We start from the raw sequence: 15683 nt of genomic DNA, 5'->3' as shown, positions 1-15683 counted from the left end.
GTTTATCACCGATCATCTAGTCTGCAACACTGTTCTCAGAGAGTAGTGACCTCTGGCATCAATGCTGTGCTGACCTCCAAGTAGCCCATGGTCAGCCCTGGGCATATATATCAACACTGACTGACAGGGTGCCCTGGACTTTATTCTCCAGCTGTTCTTGGCTGCCCGAAGTAGGGCACAGGTACATGCTCAGCAACTCCCTCCCCTTCTCCCACCTCATCTCAGGTCCATGAGATGTCATCGAGCATCATGTGGCCTGGGATTCTTTAAGAAGCATTAAGGATGCTACATCCTCTGAGTTGAAGACTAGTGCTGATAACATTTAGACCTCCTATTTCCATTACCAACCTTAGAGGTCAGACAGTGTGATTATATATATATACATTGGCTCTGGTTCTCCATGGTTCTGGTTGAAACACACATCCAAAGGGACCTTTTGAACTAAAATTCAGGATGCCTGAAACTGAGTCCTTTCTTGAGTGTCTTTTTCAGTGTTACTGTCTTCCAGATAAATTCTCTTGGAACTTGAGCCCAGTGTATCATTTCCAGAGAGTTTTCTTTTGTAAATTACGGCCTACATGTGTTCAGTTCACCATAAAAATCCAAACCAAATGCACAAAAAGGCAACAGAGCAATACCTTGGGAGGTGTGCCTTGTACTAAGAAAGAAACAGGCTAGATCATTTCTCGGCAAATAATACAATTCTGCTACAATGAGTTCTTTGTTTCCAACCAGAACAGCCAGTTCCACAGCAATTCCTGTATACCCTTGAACTTTCCTGTGTGCCTTGTTCTACTGCAGTTAATGAATACCTAGGCATAGCCAACCTGGCCTCCTTACCCAGCTCAAGCAGGCAATTAGGAAAGACATTCTCTAGTTCGGCACCCTATAAGGTACCTCCTATAAATGTAGTTTTGTAGAATTTTGAATTTTTCTTTTAATAACTTTTTTCATTTGACTTCATAATGTTCTAAAGTACAGTTGAAGCTTAGTGGTAATACCTCATTCCACTAGGATGAAACTTTTCACCAAGTTCCTTTTCCTACCCAGCATCTATTAACAGTTTATAGGGAATTGTACTAAATCTATGGCCTCACCAAAATCAGAACAAAAATTCTTATACCTGGGAAAATGTGGTTAATTCCAAGGACAGGACCCTGGTGCTTTGTGTACATGTGGAATAACAGTTCCTCAACTCTGGCTGCATTTTCCAATGGGCATGTTAACTTTTTCCCTGAATATCAATTTTTTTTGTTCTAAAAGAAACTTGGGTCCAAAATCATGCAAAAATGTTAAAACATTCCTGGCAAAAGGCCACTGCACATCTTACATGTTTAATAAAGACGTGTTTGGCACATGTCTTCGGAGCTGACAGATGTCTCATCTCCATCCTCCTGTCTTCATTACTAGCCTTTCCTTCCACCTCAAACTTGGTCTCTTCCAGGGGTTTTGGCTTGAACAAGCCTTTGGCTGCTACTCTGGTTCCATACTCTGAACTACCTGGAGACTGTGACTTTTTGGAGGCCATTCTCTAGACCAGTCAAACTGTACCAGTACTGATCTGGAATGGCAACATCCTATTTGTTGCCCATCTTTGACAAATGTAACCATATTTGTTCATTAAAACAAAAGAAAGCAAAACAACAAAAATACCTGGGAAAGAGAGATCATGTCCCCCAAACAACTACAGTCCTGAAGACTGGATCACTGCCAAGGTCAGCCACGGAAGGCCGCTCTTTAAGACCTTCTGTGCTATCGCAAAATATTAACTTTTAATACTTAGAATAATAGCATGGAAAATAAAATCATATTAAAAGATCATTTTAAGATTATATGTCCAATAAGACAATGTTGAAATTTTAATTTAATGATCTTATTTCCTAAACTAAATTTTAGTTGGCAACTTCTTAAGTAACTCAAGAAAGATAAATTTAATGTATGTTTAGTATTAGTAGTTTCCTAGCAAAAGTTGATCCCATTAGTTTTGTTAATCTGTATGACTCTTTTAATTAAATGATCAAATCCCAATGGAAACAATTTTGAATTTCACTGCATTTTCTGTGATATGCAAATTATGGCAATTTACTGTGAAAATAGAAAGCAGGTCACCTTAAGATGGGTTTTAAATCAAAAACTAGCCCTGGCTGGTGTAGCTCAGTTGATTGAGCGTGGGCCTGCCAACCAGAGGATTATGGTTCGATTCCCAGTCAGGGCACATGCCTGGGTTGCAGGCCAGTTCCCATCAGGGGACTCACGAGAAGCAACCATACATTGATATTTCTCTTCCTCTCGCCTTCCCTTCCCCTCTAAAGAAAAATAAATAAAAATAAAAATAAAATGAAATAAATTGAAAACTAGTCCTTTCAGTCCTTGAAGTTGGTTAGACAGTGTTTTTTCTCCACATTCATTTATTTATAGATATTCAGTATATGTCAACTGAATAATTCAACCAAATCTGGCTAATTCATGTCAGTAAAATGTTCTTTTCTGTGACATGTTTTACATTAATAGATAAAAAATGAAAATCTATAATGTGCATATAATAGACTCTCTAACACCATTTGCAAGAAAATACAATTCAGTGTGTCATCTGTATACATCTTAAGACTTTAACAAAAAGCTTTTAGTTACTAACATATAAAAGTACCTTGACATGAGGTAGTTCTCTATGCAATGACCTCTGGTGCTTTCATTGTGTGTCAACCCACCCCCCCATAATATTTAAATGAATTGGTAAGTCTGCCCCTAACTTTCTCAGGAACAAAACAAGGGTACAAATGGTGGTGGGCATAACAAGACTAAATAGTTACAACTCGGGCTAAGAAACCATCAAGTAAAATAACTTCTCTTTCCCTCACTTGTTAAATATACATTTATAAACCCCCAGACGGCTAGGTCTGAATTTAGAATTTCACACGCTTTTAGATTTCTACTTGAGAACTTGGCAGTGTTTAGGAGTTGCTCTCCAATCCTTGATCTGCCCTGCTTCTCTCTCACTTCTGGTTTTATTCTGTATTGAAAGTGGCCTATGACTTACCTGTGTGAACACTCCAGCCTGCATGGATATGTCCCCTCCAGCTCTGTATACCTCCCCTTTCCTAGGGTTTGGCAAGTGGGTGGCACAGTCATCCTACAGGATGGCCCTGAAAGCTGTTTGGGCAGAGAATTCTGGAGAGGATCTAGAAGAAGTTTGAAAACTCTGGATAGGCACGGCTCATGGATTCTTTGCCCGCGAGGAGGGCCAGAGCAGGGGAGGAATGTCCCCACCCTGAAGGACAGTCTGCAACAGTGACTGACAGTTCAGAGCCCACCCACAGAGGTCTGAATCCTGGTTCCATTCCTTATTAGCTAAGACATCTTGAAGAAGTTAGTCAATGTCTCTTTGCTTCACTTACTTACCTATAAAATGGGAACAGTCAGAGTCTATCCCTCAGAGGTTGTGGGTATTAAAGGATTTACGTTCATATTATAAGTCCAGAAGGGTGTCTGGCATATAGCAAATATGTCACAAATATGAACTAGGGTTATTCTTTTAACTCCAGAACCCAGAACAGTGCCCGCCATGAGGCTGTAGGTGCTTTAAGAAACTCTGAATGAATAATAATAGTTGAGAATTGTTTGTCTTTCTATTACCTTTCTTGGTGTTTCATTAGAAGTGACTACAAATTCCAGTTTGCATAGCCTAAATAGAAATCAGTTTTCAAATACATATTGAGGTAAAAGATCAGGATTACTTTTTATACTTAATTAGCAATTAAAATAATTACCACAGAACTTTCAAAAGCAAATGACTTTATAAAAAGTAGATTAAAAATTAGAAAGCCTCTATTTTGATCTTTGCTAATGATTGGCCTAGAAGGCCAAGAGCCTGCTTTTTAGGGTGGACTATAAGAAGACAGAAAGAAATGTCTTGTAGTGTTAAACCTTTTATAGTAGAACCACCTTTTAAAGGAAACTATATTTCTTAAAGTGTGAATTCTAGTGAGAATTAGAGAAACAGAGAGATCGAGGATGCTGCAAAAGTGTTACTCGAACTACTGGAAGACTGGCTTATCACTCACATGAAGGTGCGTACAAAAGGAGCAAGCTTGAGGGAGAAAACTGGAAGTTTGTTTCTGAATACATCAGGGTAATTTTGCCTTTAGACATAAGTGGAAATGGTGAACAGGTAGTTTGCTCTACCCTCTGGAGATCGGACTGGAGTTGTCACCAGAGAAATGGTACTTAAGACCCAAGACTAGATCAGTCCACCTAAGAACTTAGTATATAGCCGGAAGAGGAAGTCCGAGGACCAAGTCCTGAGCCACACATACATCCGGAGGTTGAGACATGAAGATGGAGAAGGAGCTTAAACTAAGAGAATGTGTGTCCATGAACCAATGAAAGAAGCGTTTTGAAGAGGGGGGAGTGGTCAACGGTGTCACGTTGCTGACAGAGTGAAGACTATGAATTGGCCATGGGATTTGGCAATAGGGAGGTCATTGTGATTTTAACAGAGTAATATACCTGCAGAGGTGATAAAGAAAGCCCAACTGCAACTGATTCAAAAAAGCAGGTGAGGAGAATTGGAGAAAGTTTGGACAACTCAAGAATTTTGGCTACGAAGGAGAGTGAAAAATAGAAGAGGGATATGATAGCATGTATGGATATGCGTATTCTGTAAGTGGTCCAGGAGAGAAGAGAAAAGCTGATGACTCAAGAGACAGAGGTAGCAATCCTTCCAACAAACTCAAACAAGGTCAACTTGCTGGATTCCATTGGCACGAAGCAGCAACTATCCATGTTATTTTTTCCTTCTTCATATACATGCATACCAAAAAGTTGTTACATATGCATATGCTTTTAATGGAGCCATAATAGAGCCATTGAAAAGTAAATGGTTGAAATGGTCTTTGCTTGCTTCCCTCACTTCCGCATTCTTCCTATGAAAGATAATGAACATTCTTGTGGCCCTAAATTTCAGGTAAAAAAATTTCATGTTATGGGATTAATGAGTGTGTTACTCCTCCTGTAATATTTTGATTTACTGAAATATTTAGGATGAAAGTACATGACAGATTTGCTTCAAAATAATTTAGCTGGGGAAAAGGGATGAACTCTTTTTTCCCCATGAAGGTGAAATGATGGGTATATGGCAGTTCCTGTACCATTCTCTCTGCTTCTGCTGGTGTTCCAAAATGTCTATAATATCAAGTTAAAAGTTAGAAGAAACATAGTGTCAATAACATGCTTAATCCAAAGATATCCATTTCAGATAATTTGGTAATAGGTGGATATTTGAGGCACAGGAATTTTTCTGGCATTTTCAAATCTTACCAAGTTACCTTGCTTTTATATACAGCACAAACTTGTTTTTTAATCAGAAAGTGTCTCAGTTGCTTGGAGTTAGACTTGATTTGAATGCTTAGTGTGCAAATAATTGGGAGATGGAATTTTCCAAATAAAGGTGTGGTTCTCTTAAATACCCTCTCACTTCAGGTAAGCATAAACAAACCCAAGAACACTTACATTATGAAATACGTTCTGAGATAAAGTAATAGGACAGTTAAAAAGCACTGGTAATCCGCTTGGTTGTTGTTTAACATAATAAATAATTGATTATGCATAGAAGGTCAAATTACATTGCAGTAATAGTTACCATGTTTTAAAATTTTCTGAAATGTGTCACTTATATTGCTGTATATTGCTGTTATATCTAAAATTTAGTTAAGTAAGATTTTTAACCTTTCAAAACTAGCAAATATAGAAATAGCAGTGTTGTTATATTAAGTCTTCAAATATTAACCCCGAGGTATTTAGTGTTTTTCAGTTGCTCATTAACCATTTTTTAGTGTTATTGTTACCCTAATTGTTGGTAATTTCCACCAGAAAAAATTGAATAACAAACTCCAATAAGTTTTCTAGATCAGAAGAATATCTAGGTTTTATTAGTAATATCACTCTTGCTCACAATATATCCATTAAAACAAAGTCCATTATGCATTTGGGACCTATAAATTCCACTTGAAAAATCAAACCCAAAGTTACACTGCTGTGCAGTTTCTGATTTCTTTTGTATGGCTTTAATGCCCTGAACATTTCCTTGGTGTACACTACTGAGCAAGGGAACAAGATTTCCTTTGTAACTGATACCTAAATTTCTATTCTGCCTTAAGCGTCTAATTTGCACTGTGAAGACATATAATTTGAGACTTGTAGCTATATCACGAAAGTACAACAGTTTACGCTGATCTCTAATTTTCTGTGTTGTGCTGGCTGTAATTTAAATTTTTTGCATGTTTTTAACTGCACTGCAAACCAGTATATATGAGAAACCTTTGTATATTGACAGGGACTGGGAAAAGGATGCCTTGTTCTGATTTCAGATGAGCATTCCCCTTTCACAACTGCAGGTGCAAGGGAGCCCATTCATAATATTTGCTTCCAATCTGTTACAGTTACTGGCTGGAAATACAGTACTATCACATGAGAACTTGACTAATCTTTATAAGCACAATGAGTAGTCGAAAATTATCACTATCATTAGCAAACACAAACAAATGTGTGTATGTGTTTACTAAATGTAGAAAAATACTTTGTCACTTATTAACACAGGATGGAATTATGCTCAGTGGAAAATCTGCTATAACAGATGTATGTTCCACTTAAGAGATAACTGATAATGAATGGTACTCTTTCCTTTGCCTTAAGTTTCACTTATTTTTAAATCAACACATAAGCCAAAAAAATAACCACAAGATAAAAATTTACTCTAATTGCTCTCATTTCACATAAATGGGTAAATCTCATTTTGAAACAAATATCAGATAACTATATATCCAAAAAATAAGTGAAGCTGGCTGACTGTTTCCATTATAAACCCTTATGTATAAGGTAATGACTTGACCATTTTAATTAGCTTCAGGCAGAAACTTGTCACACCAGTTCAAAGCATGGGAGAACATTTTAGTCTGCAAAAACAATGATCACTCTCCCTCACCAGGAGAGGTTAAGAGAGATTCTAATAGAACTTAAGGGCTGGATGTCCAAACACAGATAAAGTCAATTAAAAAATAAACTGGCAACAATCATTGCCTTGGCAAAAATACCTAAGTGTTTGGCGCATGCATAAAACAATAAGAACTCATCCCAAATTGATGGTTATTACATACTATATGTTTTTATTGTTTGCTAGTAACCCTGCAGTATCACCTTACATTTGCAAATAATTGAAAAGTGCCAAAACACGTTAGCAACTTTAATTCATTCAGGCTAATCACTGTAAGAGAAGAAACTTGTATGCCGCCATCCTTTCTTCCATGGCCTCAGAAGCGGAGGACACCCATTTATCCTCAGCCTTGAATCACATGCAAGCTAATGGTTAGCTCCATATGCTAGAAAGATGGGGGTCATCTTTAAGGATACCTTCAAGGGGGATGCCTTCAAAGACGGGGCAGAACCCCTAAACTTGCTTCTGTAAATACAATCGCCCATCCTTCCGAACGTCCATTCTATTACTGCTTCCCCAGTACCCACGAGGCGCACACAGTACCCCCACTTGTAATCATCGCTGTCACTCCTGGGCGGAAATGCTTGACACCTGGCCTCCCTCAGATCACATGTAATGGGGGACGCCGCCACACACCGCCCCCTTCTGAAATTCGAAGGGTAGATGGAGGGAGGCTGACACCGGGCCACTTACCTGGCCAGGATGCTCTTCGTGACAGCCCAAGACCTTTGAGTTAGAGAAGAAAACAAAAGAAAAAAGAAAAAGAAAAACTTACCACTTTGGCCCAGTCCAAGAACAACGGAAAACACCCAGGCCGCCCGGAGAAATGGGGCAGGACCTGGCCGGCAGTTTTGCAGGCAGACAAATGCGGCAGTAAAAAAAGCCAGGGCCGAGCAGCACATAATGCAGAGCAGCCCGCAACGCGCCCGCCTGGGTGCTATCCGGATGCGCGCTCGCGCTTCCCAGGCGCACCTCCGCGCGGGCGGACCAAGTGTCGCTAGGACGTTTTAAGCAGGCCCGGCAGGCGGACCCCGCGGCTCGAAACTAGCGGTGCAGGTACGCCGGCCCGGGCACCGCTAGGCATTTCAGGGCCCCAACGGCCCTCCCAGCTCCGCGCGGCGGGTCTCGAAATCTCGGCGAAAAGCACCTCCTCCGACGGCCAATGGCCCGGGGCGGCGACGAGCGAGACTCGGCAGCTCGCTCTGGGACAAAGAAAAGAGCTTTTGTTTCTCTCCAGCCGACGGGAATTCTGCTGCATAAATCAGCTTAGCGAAGAGCCAAACACAATCAAACCCAAACAAAGCCCGAAGCTGGGGGGAAAAACCAGTCTAATGTACATTCACTGGGTGATGCTGCATTTGTGGGAGGGGACGCCGGTGAGGCCGGAGGGAAAAAAGTCGATGGCGCATCAATCAGCGCCAGTTTCTTCCACAGGTGGGCAGGGGAGCCAACTCCACTTAGTTGCAGCTTTGCAGCCCGGATAGCTGAACAGCGGGCAGAGTCGAAGCAGTAGCGTCCTGGCTGGCGAGGAAGAAAACTCTGGGTGCCAGCAGCCAGGGGAGGCAACTCCGGGAGCGCCCTAGAAGCCCGTGCTGGTGCTGGCAGATACAGAGCGAGGCATCTTAGCTTGGCCAGGAGTAGAGCGCACCGCCGCGAGCGAGGGAGGTTCCGCGGGGGTGCAGAAGCCCGGCCTCGCGGGGCGGGAGCTTCGTGCCCTGGTTCTTTTGGTCCCAGAGTGCAGTTCAGGCGTTCGGCAGTCCAGAGCCCGGGCTGCTAGCGCTCTCTGGGGCGCACCCCGGGAGTAAGAGAGGTAGGCGAGTTGGTGGAGGGGCGGAGAGGTGTGGTCCTGCCCGGGCCCCCGGGTGAAGGGTTGGGGCGGGGGGGACTCCCTATGTGCAGATAGTTAGGCGCACTTCGGGCCATGAGTTGCTAGGAAACAGCCCCACGCTACACGCTACGGAGCGCCTCGCCTCGGCGGCAGCAGCAACAGCAAAAGCTCTGAGTAGCGTGGGCGGGACATTGATGAAGCATGAAGTCACTGCGGCCCACACTCGTTCTTTGTTTTGCTCACTCCAGCTCCTTTTCTCCCCGTTGGCTCCGATGGTTGCCATTCCCATAGTTCACAAGATCTCCCGATGTGTACCGGCGCAACAGGAATGGCACTCCCTCTTCCCTTTCCCTCTTCTCCTTGAATTCCTGAACCCCCGCGCTCGCCAAGCGGGTATTAGAGACTCGCTCAGCACGAGTGGTAGCTGCGCGCAAACCCCAGCTTCTCGCCGGGCTCCACACAGTTCTTTGTTTGGAGATACTGCTCGCTCGGTACGCGAAGTGGAGTCTCGGAGCCTCTCCCCACCTTCAACACCCTCTGTCCCTCGGGCGCGCACTGCCCACTTTGCTTGCAGAGTTAGGAGCTCACCCTTTGCCCCACCCCAAGACTCCCCAGCACTTGGAGAGTTGGGCCAGTCCACAGGGGCTGTACTCGGAACTGCAGGCCGAGATTTCTCTCGGCTCCTCCACTCGGAGGGAGCATCGACCTTGGGCCGGACAGCCCTGTTCTTTGCAGGGTTATCGGAGTGGGTCTTTTGACCTTAATCGTCACCTTCCCAATAAACGGAACAAAGAAGTTACAAAGGGCGGCGAAACGGAAGAGAGAAGCTAGGAAAGGAGGTGAGAGAGCATTTCTGCCTGCTTGCAAATCAGACATTTAGGTGCAAGCAGGGAGTGGGTGTTTTGCTGGGCAACTGTCAGGGAAGCCGCGCGCCTCCTTGGGTCTGGTCACCACCAGCCTAAGCCGAGGGAGAAAACCCAGCCCCCCGATTGAAAACAAGGCGCTGTTTTCAATCTGAAACATAGAGTGGTGCTTCTCTTTTTCCTCCAGGGGCAGGAGCGTTCACCCTGTTATAATCCGACCTCGTTTTCCACTAGCAGCCTCCTCTTACAGGCATCAGATCAGTCCAGTCAGGTCAAGGTGAAATATGCGGGAGTTTCCCTCACTTGCTTGATACTTTCCATCTCCGTATTTGGAGTAAAAAAAAAAAAAATACAAGTAGGAGGCTTTCTCTCTCTCTCTCTCTTTTTCCTTTCTGTTTTCTAATTGTTAACGAGTGGAAAGTACCTGATTAATAAACCACAACATTGAAAACTCCCCCTCTTCAGGTGTGGACTGCACATTGAAGCCCACAGAATTAGTACCTAAGCAAACCAGGAACCCACCTGGAAAATCACAAGTGCCTTGGATCTACAAAGCAGGTTTTTTGTTTTGTTTTGTTTTGTTTTCCTTGCTTTAAACCAACTGAATGATCCAAACCTGAAAAACCAGTACTTACAAACACAATTCCACTACAGGCAATGTCCTGTAAATATGTAGAGTGAAATCCTGCTCAGCTGCATTATTTATTTTCTTTCCTTGGTTCCAAGTTTGAACTAGAATTTTGCTTTTGGTGGTCTTTAAGGAAAGGCCTGAAAAGGGGCTGGATGGGAATGGGGACTTGAAATTCGAACACAAAATGAGCATATTCAGGCTCTAATTAGTACTCTCCAGTGGTGTAGCATACGTGCAAGTATTTCGCAGAGATTATTTCACAGCCCAAAGGAATGCGGCCACCCTTGAGCCAGTGCAGTGCTGTAATATAAAAAGTCAACACATAATACCTGTAAGGCAGTGTGTAAATGCACTCTGTACTTTAAAGAAAGACGTCCACATTCTGTTTTGTGAAGTCAAGGCAAATACATTTCAGGATGCCACTTTTATGGAGTTGTTGAAGAATGTGCCATTCATCACCACTTCCTAGTTACAAAGAGGTTATAATTCTGGTTATCAAAATAAAATAAAACAGAATATTCCAGCTGTGAGACTGATCCTTGTAAGTTATTTACAAACAAGTATCTGTTGATTTTGGCCTGTAAAGAGAAAAGTGAATTCTCTTGGACCCTACAAATCATCCATAGGGTTTTCTTACAGTAAATATAATCAGTAGCCTAAGAACAAAAAATTTCCTTATTTCCAATAAGTGTCACTGGTCATCACATGACACTCATTCCTTTTCCCATAAGAAATGTACAGCTTATTGTGCAAAAATGTGGCATGATCTTCCTCATTTACCTGAAGAATTTTTTAATTTATTTTTTACTCGAAGAATTCTAACAGAGAAAAAAATGTTCCAGATTAATTATTGTCTTTATCATGTTCTGCTAATTTTTACTTTGAAATTCTGACTGCTAATTTTTCATCATTTGTGGTAATGAGAGCAAGTGAAATTCACAGATAGTGTGAAAATAACATTTCAGCTATTCATTCTAGCCTTCCTATCATCAGATTCTTTTAGTTGGTAAAAAGTCATCAAATTAAATGAATTGCATTTTTTTTCCTGGTTCTTTACCCTTGTTTTCTCACTCACTCAGTTCATGGTGAGAAACGAGTAAGCTACAGATGAAGTGCAGGAATGCTCCTTTTAGTATGTACTCAGCCTTTTAACAGGATTTTATCTAAATCATTGACCTCATAGTTACAGCTAAAACCATATTTACATTTTATGGAACAGATGACTCTCAAATTATGATAGGGTTACATCCTGATAAAACCATTGTAAGCTGAAAATAGCATGTCGAAAATGCATTTCATACACCTAACCTACTGAACATCATAGCTTAGCCCGGCCTATTCTAAGCATGCTCAGAACACTTCCAGCAGCAGGCAGTTGGGCAAAGTCACCTAGCACAATGAGTGCACTGTAGAGGACCGGTTGTTTGCCCTTGTCATTGCATGGCTGACCCCAGGCTATGGCTGGCTGCTGCTGCCCAGCATCAGGAGAGCGTACACACCGCGTGTCCCTAGCTAAGGAAAGATCAGAATTAGAAATTCCAAGTATGGTTTCTACTGGATTCACACTGCTTTCCTACCATTGTAAAGTTAAAAAATTGTAAGTCACACCATTGTAAGTTGGGACCACCTGTATCAGAAGTATCAGAAATTGGTATTAGAGGTAGTATCTAATAGGTTAATAGGCCTTAAGCAGATGTTCACAAGTTGTCTATAAGCTTGCTTTATCAACAGCTCTTAAGAAATGATCCAGCCCAGCCGGTGGGTTGTATTACTTTGACTATGGCTTCAAGCTTCTTCCAATAATAAAGCTCATAAGCAAGCCACTGAAAGTTACTTTTCACTGAAATTACATAAGTTAGAGTTCCTCATACTGTGGACTGACCCTGTCTCCAATATAATCACCTGCAGAGTGATTCCTTAGGTGTATTCCAGGAGATTCTGAATTCATAGAGCTGATGTGGCGCCAAGCAATATGCATTATTACGAGTTTCTCAGATGGCTTATTATGCGCTGAGGTTTAATAACCCCCACCATAATGGATTAATACAATGGATTAATGGATTAATACAATTAAATACAATTATTGGATTGTATTTAATTGTATTAATGGATGAATACAATTAAGTACAATTATTAATGGATTAATACAAGAGCTCTTTGAGCTCTTCCTCAAAGAGCTCATGTGTGATTATTGACAAACTCCAGTACCAGATGCAACATCAAAGAAAAAGGAAATGCTTGAGTCAGTGTTTCTTCCCAGGTTATCCCGTGGATGATCAACTCTATGAGATGTTATTGCTCTAAGCTACAAGACTTCCATAATTAAGTGTGGGAAATACTGGGTGAGAGTTAAGCTAAATTCTGTAGTGGTGGATTTTCCAGAAACTTGAGTAGGCCGAAACACACTAGATTCTTCAAAGAAGAACCTTTTATTCAGGGAACATTTCACAGGCTAATTTTCCAGAAAGCACACTGATGAGACTTAATCCTACTTTACAAATGTGGAAACTGAGAACCAGGTTGGTGAGGAGACTGACCTCACTTGAAGAGAATTACTGAGCAGGCAAGAATCAAAGCTCTGATTCTTCTCTACCACCTCATATTAATGATGGCTTTTGGTTTCAAGTAACAGTCTGACTATGGCTGCCATGTAAAAAAAAGAAAGAGAGAGAGAGAGAGAGAGGGAGAGAGAGAAATTATTGGAAGGAAATTGGGAGCTTACAGAATCAGCAGGGGCTGAGAGACCAGGATTGAATGGGGCAGAAACCAAGGGAGGAGGTGTAAGCAGTGTTAGTGAGCAGCCTGGTAAGAAATGCTTTCTAATCATCCCTTCATTTCCGGACAACTTGTGCAAGATTCAGAATCTTGGTTGGGGATGTCTAATTTTCGGAACTTTTGTCACATATCAGTTCCCCTGGCTTTCTGAAGGTGGAGGGTAGGGAGGAGGGTCTCTTGCCTTTGGCTTTCTCAATGGGAAATTGAATACTGTTTCCCAACAAGATGAAGGGAACTCTGAAAAGTGACAAATGTTCATCACTCAATATCCTGATTTCCACGTGCTACAGCTTTTCATTACACTTGGCTTTGGGGCAATGATGCAGCTTTAATTAGCTATCCTGCCCACTAACCAGTACTTTGGTTGGCAGTATTAGTTATCTTCATGGATACTTTTGAACGCAACATTTTACTTGTGTGTAGTTTCATCCTAGCTTTGTGTTAACCCTCCACAGTATGCAGCAAACTAATGCTTATTAAGCCTTTAACTCACCATCAGAATTATAGAGATGTGGTGTTAGAATTGACTTTTTAGGTTCGTGAAAATCTTTACTGACCAAGGCTGCAGCAGATGCTTTGCTGACTTTCCTGTGTCCTTCCAGGCGCTCAGCTCCATTCCATCCAGCCAGGCGTACTGGGGAATGAAACTTCTCAACCAAGGGCTGATGGGAAGTGATGGATAAAGACCCCAGCTCTCTTGCTCCTTGAATGGAATCCCTTTGTGTTCTTCACTAGTGCTTCTCAAACTATTGTTAGACCAATTTTTTATTTCAATCCATCATGGATTGGTACTTTAAAACTGAGTTATTAAAAAATAGTGTCATAAAAGTACTGAATTGTTATAAAAGTTTCTAAATACTTACTTTCATTTTTTATGCATTCTTTATACTGAACAAGTCCCAAACAGTTCAAGGACAGGGACTAACACACACCACATTCTGAGTAATATTGAGCACTTTTGCCTCGGGTTCCCTAAAGGAGTAAGTGCAGTTGCCCACAGTGATAACTGTATTCAAACACATCCTTCACTGGCCACTTTTCTCTCCCCCATTTCCCGACTGCTTCCTGGTATTTCCTTGTCCCAGGGCCCTCTTCTAGAGGAACCTAAACTAAAACAAGTAATTAATGAGCCCAGAAACTACTCTCTTGGTGTCTTCCATGTGTGAATTCGAGTTTTATTCTTGTCTAGATGTAAGGCAACCCACAGAATAAAAAAGCACTACGGCTTTGGAGTCTCAAAAATGCTAAGTTTGAATCTGTTATTTCATAGCTGTGAAACCACGGGCAAGTAATTTAACTTTCCTGCACCTCACTTTATTTATTTATGTAATGCTGAAATTAAAATAACCACTGAAATTGCAAGTGAAACACCGAGATGGCACTGCACTTTTATTAGAATGGCCAAAATCTAAAACATTGACAATACCAAATGCTGGTGGGGATGCAAAATTTTGTAGCTGCTTTGGAAGTCTTTGATGGTCTCTTATAAAACTAAACATTCTTAATATATAGTCCAGCAATTGCTATCCTTGGTGTTTACCCAAAGGAGTTGAAAACTTATATGCACAAAAAACCTGCACATTGTCAAAACTTGGAAGCAAGCAAGATGCCCTTTTATAGGTGAATGGATACATAAACTTTGGGAAACTAAAATGCATATTGCTAAGAAAAATAACCCTGTGTGAAAAGGCTACACACTCTATGATTCCAATTACATGACATTCTGGAAAAGTCAAAAGTATATAGACATTAAAAATAATGGTTGCTAGGGTAAAGGGAGAGAGAAGGATAAATCAGTGGGGCACAGGGGATTTTTAGGGCAGTGAAACTACTCCATAAAACTACAGTGGTAGATAACATGTCACTGTACATTTGTCAAACCCACAGAATGTATAACATCAGAGTGAACTCTAATGTAAACTATGGCCTTTGAGTGATAATGACATGTCACTATAAGCTCATTCATTGTTACAAGTGGACTGTTTGTATGGGTTGTTGACAGTGGGGAACCCTTTGTGTGTGGGGGGGAGTAGGAGGCATATGGGAATTCTCTGTACTTTCCATGCACTTTTTCTGTGAACCTAAAACTACTCTAAAAAATAGAGTCTATAAAACACACACACACACACACACACACACACGCAGCTACCAAAGAAGATTATTGTGAGAATCAAAGTAGAGGTCATGAAAGAAATATTTTAGAATTCACCATATACTATCCCAAGGGTTTTTGCAATGCTAATTTGATTATTTAAATTTCACAATATAAACACCATTGAAAATGCATAAATGCTTATTTCAAGATTTCCATATTATCATAAAAATAACATCAAATATCTTTGCTTTGCCTTATACATAACTTTCCTTTTCTGGTAACTATACAATTCTTTACCCACATTAATAGATATAATGAGCATGTCTTTATATAGAAGCCTGTAAGCTAGCATTCTTTATGACAGTCTAGTTTTATATATCTGTAATCAAACAAAATTGTTCCAGTCTTTTCAGCCTGAAGTCATTCTTGTACAGTCTCATATGAAACTACATGAAAGCTTCACTAATTTGTACATGACAGGGACACCATACTTCACACTGCCT

General features: G+C 41.2%; 2 protein-coding genes across 4 annotated transcripts in view; one reads left to right on the top strand and one right to left on the bottom strand.

Moving 5' to 3' along the window:
• The window catches only part of ITGB8 (integrin subunit beta 8), a 79503-nt gene extending 70870 nt beyond the window's left edge, over positions 1-8633 (bottom strand). For 2 of the 3 annotated variants that reach the window (XM_037056299.1, XM_037056300.1), the window contains exon 1: positions 7764-7834. Coding sequence is in view for 1 of the 3 variants with exons in the window: in XM_037056298.1 (XP_036912193.1) it covers positions 7764-7890 (127 nt within the window). In the remaining 2 variants the exon portion in view is untranslated. Of the gene's footprint in view, positions 1-7763 lie in introns of all 3 variants that reach the window. The other variant, XM_037056298.1, reaches the window with a different exon arrangement.
• On the top strand, positions 7892-14307 carry LOC118993755 (uncharacterized). The gene is made up of 4 exons (XM_037056249.1): positions 7892-7981; positions 8630-8798; positions 9108-9655; positions 13688-14307. The coding sequence occupies exons 1-3, from the start codon at positions 7892-7894 to the stop codon at positions 9572-9574; spliced, it is 726 nt and encodes a 241-aa protein (XP_036912144.1). The 3' UTR covers positions 9575-9655; positions 13688-14307.
• Positions 14308-15683: the final 1376 nt, after the last annotated feature.

Source organism: Sturnira hondurensis, unplaced genomic scaffold (genome assembly GCF_014824575.4).
Source record: "Sturnira hondurensis isolate 20B ecotype Veracruz unplaced genomic scaffold, ASM1482457v3 Scaffold0008897, whole genome shotgun sequence".
NCBI lineage: Eukaryota > Metazoa > Chordata > Mammalia > Chiroptera > Phyllostomidae > Sturnira > Sturnira hondurensis.
Note: the sequence above shows the minus strand (reverse complement) of the source record. Positions and strands in the feature narration are given on the sequence as shown.

What these genes read in the sequence shown, in the direction of transcription:
- LOC118993755 (XM_037056249.1), top strand. Translation starts at nt 7,892, where the DNA reads ATGCAGAGCAGCCCGCAACGCGCCCGCCTGGGTGCTATCCGGATGCGC. An exon ending in TCCGCGCGGGCGGACCAAGT is followed by an intron (nt 7,982 to 8,629) that starts GTCGCTAGGACG and finishes GGCCAGGAGTAG; the next exon opens with AGCGCACCGCCGCGAGCGAG. An exon ending in GCACCCCGGGAGTAAGAGAG is followed by an intron (nt 8,799 to 9,107) that starts GTAGGCGAGTTG and finishes CCATTCCCATAG; the next exon opens with TTCACAAGATCTCCCGATGT.